General features: G+C 56.9%; 1 protein-coding gene across 1 annotated transcript in view; it reads left to right on the top strand.

Annotated features, from left to right (window-relative positions):
* Positions 1 to 6,909, top strand: part of LOC106899085 (protein VAC14 homolog) — a 52,004-nt gene that overhangs the window by 8,708 nt on the left and 36,387 nt on the right. Inside the window, exons 5-8 of the mRNA XM_014960751.1 lie at positions 1,829 to 1,938; positions 3,369 to 3,475; positions 4,382 to 4,516; positions 4,766 to 4,918. Of these exons, the coding sequence (XP_014816237.1) occupies positions 1,937 to 1,938; positions 3,369 to 3,475; positions 4,382 to 4,516; positions 4,766 to 4,918 (397 nt within the window). The 5' untranslated portion in view covers positions 1,829 to 1,936. The remainder of the gene's footprint in view (positions 1 to 1,828; positions 1,939 to 3,368; positions 3,476 to 4,381; positions 4,517 to 4,765; positions 4,919 to 6,909) is intronic.

The raw sequence follows: 6,909 nt of genomic DNA, 5'->3' as shown, positions 1-6,909 counted from the left end.
TCCAGCAGTTCCCTGTCCCTCTTGAACTGGGGAGCCCAGAACTGGACGCAGGATTCGAGTTGTGGCCTCCCCAGTGCAGAGCAGAGGGGGAGAATGACCTCCCTCCACCTCCTGGCCACACTCTTCCCTCTGCAGCCCAGGATCCCATTGGCCTCTTGGCCACCAGGGCCCATTGCTGGCTCATGGAGAGTTTACTCTCCACCAGGACCTCCAGATCTTTCTCCTCAGCAGTGCTTCCCCCCGGGCAGTTAACTCAGTCTCCACATCTCCTGCTGCAAACCTTCCTGCTGGGAGACGTGTTGGAGGAGCTCGTAAAGGAAAGCCTCTGCCACCCCCTGAGGCGTGTGGTCACATCAAAGGCGCTCGCTCGGGTGTGCAACGCACCATCGAAGCGTGACAGGGGGATGCTCCCACCCTCCTGTTCAGCCAGGCTGGCTCACAGCAGGCGGGAGCCCCACGTCCTGCTCCACGTTCATCTCTCCCCGAGGGGAATTACTCGCTCATCGCCTCAATAAACCGCATGATTCCTTTTCCCCGGGTCTCCTGACCCCACGCATCAACGGCTTCTCAGCTTTTTCCTGTCATGTGCCTTCCAAAAAACCAAAAAAGGCCGGATGAGGGTGGCCGGGGGGTGGTGGCCGTCCCTCCTAACGCCCTCTGCTTTGGGCTCCGCAGGACATCGTGACGGAGAGCAACCAGTTTGACTTGGTGGGCTTCATCCCGCTGCTGCGCGAGAGGATTTACTCCAACAACCAGTATGCCCGCCAGTTCATCATATCCTGGGTAGGTACACACCGTGCCACCTGTGCCTGCTGGTCCCAGCTCCAAACTCCTGTCACCCACGGCCACCCATTGCCTGGGCAAACAGCAGATATTCACAACGACGTGTGAAATCAGGCACCTTGGGCCTTTTTGTTGGTTTTTTAATTTTTATTTTTAAGCCAGCAGAGATTTTTTTTTTCACCTGCTTCTTTAAAATGCCAGCCCCCTGTCACCTTGCTGGTGGAGTCACGGGGACGTCCTACTGGGTGTCTGCCAACCTGGTTCAGGACATTGATCCCCAAAGTTAGAAAATAGGGTGGAAACGTTGCTTGTATAAATAGATGTGCTGTCATCTAGAGGATTTGCTCTCCCCAGGGACGGTGCCAGATGTTTTCTGTCACCCAGCTGTGATGGAGGGATGTTGTGAGGTATCTCTACTTGTTTTCTCCTCTTTGTGTGAGGCAGAGCTCTTGGTGCCTGGGAGGGACGTGTCCCCCTGTGCTCTCTCTTCCAGCCCTGCTGGTTTCCATCCCGGGTCTGTCTGACGGCGTTCCCGATCCCTGCTCTGTTTTACAGAGAGCTGTGATTGGAAATACAGCAGAGCTGTCTTGCCTTTGTGTCAGGGATCCCTATCCAGCCCTAATACAACCATAGAATGGTTGGGGTTGGAAGGGACCTTAAAGCCCACCCAGAGGGACTGGAAGGGGCTGGAAGGTCTCCCTGGAGCCTTCTCTTCTCCAGGCTGAACCCCCCAACTCTCTCAGCCCCCCCTCCCAGCATCTCCGGGGCCTCCTCTGGCCCCGCTCCAACAGCTCCATGTCCTTCCTGTGCTGAGGACTCCAGAGCTGGACACAGTACTCCTGGTGGGGTCTCATCAGAGCGGAGTAGAGGGGCAGAATCATCTTCCTCGACCTGCTGGCCACACAACTCCATGCTGTTCTGTCCTTCCCCCCAATCCCACACAGCTCAGCTCTGGATTCCTCAGTGTCGCGCCAGATTCGTGCCGGTGATGTTTGTGCGCTTCTCCAAAACTCATCTCTTCTTTCATATTCCTCCCCTGAGCTAGATCCTGGTCTTAGAGTCCGTGCCTGACATCAACCTCTTGGATTACCTGCCAGAAATCCTGGATGGACTCTTCCAGATCCTGGGAGACAACAGCAAGGAGATACGGAAAATGTGAGTGCGGAGGTTGGCCGGGCGTGTGAGCTGTGTCTTCCTCGCTCTCTGTCCATCACCCTCTTCATTTGTTTGTGATTTTTCTGTATAATGGCAGCAAAACCCCATGTGCGTGGTGGGACATGGAGAAATCTGGCCGGCTTGGTTGGTGGATCAAAGTGTCCTTGGCCAAAGCCTCCTTTCCCCACCTTGTTGTGGCTGGAGTGGCCGTGGAGGACATTGTGGTCTGTGCTGGGGAGGGGTTGGCTCGGTTGAGCTGTGTCCTTGCCAGCCCTTGCATCCAGTTTTGGAGCTGCAGAAGCTCTGGAGTGCTTCTGGGATGGGTTATGAGCGTTCTGAACAGCGTGGGGAGCCGCTTTCAGCGAGGTGGGGCACCAGCACAGCCTCTCCAGGCTGGAGAAGAGGAGCCAGCATGGTGAGCTTGCTCCTCCGACCCGCTGCTGGTCTAGAGACAGAGGACAGAAGCACAGTAGCAGCTGGATGTGCTCAGCAAGGTCAGAAGGTCTTGGCTCCTTGTACTGGGAGGGGGTAACTGGACCTGTTTTGTCACGCACGGGTCAGTGGTGAGGCTGGCCTGGGTCCATCCTGCTGCTGAGCCCTCCCAGATCCTCCCTGCTTCCTTCTTTCCCAGTGTCCACACATCAAGGACAGTGGGAGCGTTGGGGTTCATCTGCTCCCCATCTTACAGGAGTTGTGGGACATGCAGGGGGCTCCGGGCAGCTGTCCCCTCCATCCTTCCCAGCCGTGCCACCAGCATCCCTGCTGTTATGGTTTGAAAAACCCTCAATTTATTGTTGGTTAGATAATTATTCTCTCCCCACCCGGGAAGGGGAATTGGGGGAAAAACAAGGAAACACGAGGGTTGAAATAGAAATAGATTGAACAGGATAAGACTAAATAATTAACATTAATAACATTAAAGAACCACTATTGACCCCGATACCGATATAAAACACAGAAGGAGTGTCCCCATCCCGTTCCACCCCAGGGACAGCCCATGTGGGACACTGCCAGCGGGAGGAAGGGAAGGGCTCAGGGCTCCGGCACCGGGGCAAGGAGTTCTCAGGATCCCTCCATCAAGGGAGAGAGAGAGACAAACTCCTCAGCAAACGTTGTAATTTATTATAAATGTGATGTTCATGGTGTGAAATAACCCCGTTGGCAGCTTGGGCCAAGTGCCCAGGTCTCGCTCCTCTTCGTCCCCGCACCCGGGGAGCTCGAAAACACCCAGACCTTGAGACCCACACCCAGAGCTGGCTGTGAAGGGAATGTTGTCACCAATTGTCTTCTAAAAGTGCAGTTTTCCCAAGCATTAGAAGAGAAATTTGTTCTGTGCTGCTCAAATCAGGACAGTTTCTATGTGTTTTACGGAGAGTGGGCTCTGTAGCTTCTCCAACTGAGCTCTCACCGGTGGCTCTCCCTCTCTGCAGGTGCGAGGTGGCTCTGGGGGAGTTCCTCAAGGAGATCAAGAAGAATCCCTCCAGTGTCAAGTTTGCAGAAATGGCCAATATCCTGGTGATCCACTGCCAGGCGGCGGGTGAGTGTGTGCCCGGGACCAAGCGCTCGTCACCATCTCTGGGTTTGAGGTACCAACTGTAGGTTGGGGCCAGGAGTTTCCTTCTGAGCTCTTTGCTGGTGGCAGAGGGTGACAGCAGCAGCTGGATGTGTTTCTCGAGGAGGATCTTGTCCCCAAGCTGTGCTCGTCGAGCTTCAGCTGCTCTTTAAGGGCTGCTGAGCCCGGAGTGGGTTTCTTATGAGATAGAAATGAACTGAGACTGCTTGTGCTTGATTAAACTGATGCCCAATGAATCTCACAGGATCTTCTAGGTTGGAAGGCACCTTCAAGATCATCTTGTCCAACCGTCAACCTGACTTTGACAAAAATAGACACCCACACAACAAACAAAAAGCAACACCATCACTAAACCATACCTCCCAGCACTACATCAACCCATCTTTTGAACACCTCCAGGGATGGGGCCTCAACCACCTCCCTGGGCAGCCCATTCCAATGGCTGAGAACCCTTTTGCACTGTTTAAGCCTAAAACCTGACCTTTCATTGCTGATTGCCCCAACAGTGATCTCTTTTTCAGAATTTGGGGGGGAGCAGTTAATAAAACCCCAGCTCTGGGAGCAATGTTCAACCCCAACACGCAACTGGTACAGGTGGGACAGAGGAAACTCCCTCACGCACTGGGAAGCTTGACAGGACATTTGTAACTGAGGAAACCCGGATTATGGCTCGACCTGGGTTAACTCTGAAACCTAATGATGGGGTTTAAGCTCAGCCTCAGCTGCAGGTTCAGTTCTTCTCTATCTCCTCTGAGACTAAGCTGTCCCAGAGGAGGGTCTCTCTGGGCTGGTGGCTCTGGGTGGAGCAGAGGCAGCTCTCTGCTTGCAGGCGGTCCTTTCCCTCACCTCTGCTTGCCCCCTGTCTTCCAGATGACCTGATCCAGCTGACAGCCATGTGCTGGATGAGGGAGTTCATCCAGCTGGCCGGCCGGGTGATGCTGCCTTACTCCTCGGGCATCCTGACGGCTGTCCTGCCCTGTCTCTCCTACGATGATCGCAAGAAGAGTATCCTTGTAACTCGGAGCTGCTCCCGTTCCTGCTACAGCAACCTGCAGGGAAGAGCCTGTTTCCTGCTCCCAGGGTGCAGGGCCAGGAGAAGTCCTCCCACCAAGTGCTAAAACCTTCATTGCCCCTGTAGATGTGAACAGGGGTTGCAGTAGCTGGGCTGGGGAAGCCCTGGTGGGGCTATGGTGGCTTCTCCATGGCACCTAACCGCGTGTGGGACTGTGTGTTCCTTACACTGCCTCCACTCAGACATCAAGGAGGTGGCCAACGTGTGCAACCAGAGCCTGATGAAGCTGGTCATCCCAGAGGATGATGAAGTGGACGAGGCCAAGCAGTCAATGACCCTCCCGGCAGAGCCCACCTCGGAGGAGTCCCTCTCCAAGCCAGAGGCAGCGTCCAGCGGTGAGTCCCTGTTGGTGTGAGCCATTAGAGGTGTGGGGAAGGTCAAGGGAAAGGTCCTCAAGAGAAGTTCTTGAGTTGGTTTGATGTCTTGGGGCAGCTCAGGGTACACAGGACCTCTGTGCTTTCTTTGAGCCTTGGGGTCCTGTTTCACAGATGGTCCTCTGCTGAGACAGACACGTTTGGTGCTGTCTGTGTAGAGGGCGTCCCTGCTGCAGCCCTGGTGAGCATCCTCATCATGCTTTGCTTCGACTTAGCCATTAAGTTGACCTGAAAAAGATCATTTCTAGTTAAACATTTCATGTCTTGCTACGTAACAGGGGAAGAGAATAGCCCTCTGTCCTGTGGTGGCTGTTCTGGGAGGAGTTACCATCACCTGAGGAGAGCTCAGAGAGCTGTGTTTAGTCCTAGGAGAGCGTCAACACGTGTGTGGGGGATGGCTGTGTTGGGGAAGGGTAGACAATATAAAGGAGAAGAATTTTGGGTCCTTTCCCAATTCACGGTGCTCTCGAGACCATCTTGTGGTTATTGTCCCAGTCCTCAAATTTCCAGAACAAAAAAGATAAAAGGTTGGAAGTGGGATGGGAGGCCTGGAAGAGCGTTCCAGTGAGAAGAAACTCACGGAGAAGGTCCCAGTGGAGCGGTGCCTTCCAGCACCCCTTTGATGCTGTTATCCTGGGATGAGGAGCTGCTGCTTCTGGCACTGGCACGTCTTTGTTGTCGTGTGAAACGTGTGTGACATTTACAGATCGCGTGGGCCCATCTGTTGTGTTCTTCTGGAGCTGCAGGTTCAGCAACGTGCTCTGCTGACACACACCCGCACGCGGCTTTGGGAAAACCCTGCCCTGAGAGGGGGCGGGAAGGGGGGAATTAGAAGGCTGTAAGGGATTTCTCCTACCAACAGCAGCTGGGTCGAGGGGGAGGGGGAGGCAGGGAGCTGCAGGGGACAGGCAGGAGCAGGCAGGGAGCAGGGAGCTTCAGGACCAGGCAGAGGAGCAGGTAGAGAGCAGGGAGCTGCAGGGGACAGGCAGGAGCAGGCAGGGCGCAGGGAGCTGCAGGGGACAGGCAGGAGCAGGCAGCGGCACAGGCAGGAGCAGGCAGGGAGCAGGGAGCTGCAGGGGACAGGCAGGAGCAGGCAGCGGCACAGGCAGGAGCAGGCAGGGAGCAGGGAGCTGCAGGGGACAGGCAGGAGCAGGCAGCGGCACAGGCAGGAGCAGGCAGGGAGCAGGGAGCTGCAGGGGACAGGCAGGAGCAGGCAGCAGCGCAGGCAGGAGCAGGCAGGGAGCAGGGAGAGCTGCAGGGGACAGGCAGAGGAGCAGGCAGGGAGGAGGGAGCTGCAGGAGCAGGCAGCGGCGCAGGCAGGGAGCTGCAGGGGACAGGCAGGAGCAGGCAGGGAGCTGCAGGGGGACAGGCAGGGGACAGGCAGGGAGCTGCAGGGGGACAGGCAGGAGCAGGCAGGGAGCTGCAGGGGACAGGCAGAGGAGCAGACAGGAAGTAGGGAGCTGCATGGGACAGGCAGCTGCAGGCAGCAGTGCAGGCAGGAGCAGGCAGGGAGCTGCAGGGGACAGGCAGGAGCAGGCAGGGAGCAGAGAGCTGCAGGGGACAGGCAGGAGCAGGCAGCAGTGCAGGCAGGAGCAGGCAGGGAGCTGCAGGGGACAGGCAGGGGACAGGCAGGAGCAGGCAGGGAGCAGAGAGCTGCAGGGGACAGGCAGGAGCAGGCAGCAGTGCAGGCAGGAGCAGGCAGGGAGCTGCAGGGGACAGGCAGAGGAGCAGACAGGAAGTAGGGAGCTGCATGGGACAGGCAGCTGCAGGCAGCAGTGCAGGCAGGAGCAGGCAGGGAGCTGCAGGGGACAGGCAGGAGCAGGCAGGGAGCAGGGAGCTGCAGGGGACAGGCAGGAGCAGGAAGGGGGCTGCAGGGGACAGGCAGGAGCAGGCAGGGAGCTGCAGGAGCAGGCAGCGGCGCAGGCAGGAGCAGGCGGGAGGAAGGGCGGCAA

Source organism: Calidris pugnax, unplaced genomic scaffold (genome assembly GCF_001431845.1).
Source record: "Calidris pugnax isolate Ruff unplaced genomic scaffold, ASM143184v1 scaffold347, whole genome shotgun sequence".
Lineage (NCBI taxonomy): Eukaryota > Metazoa > Chordata > Aves > Charadriiformes > Scolopacidae > Calidris > Calidris pugnax.
The sequence above is the reverse complement of the archived record's forward strand: the minus strand, read 5'-3'. Positions and strand labels throughout refer to the sequence as shown.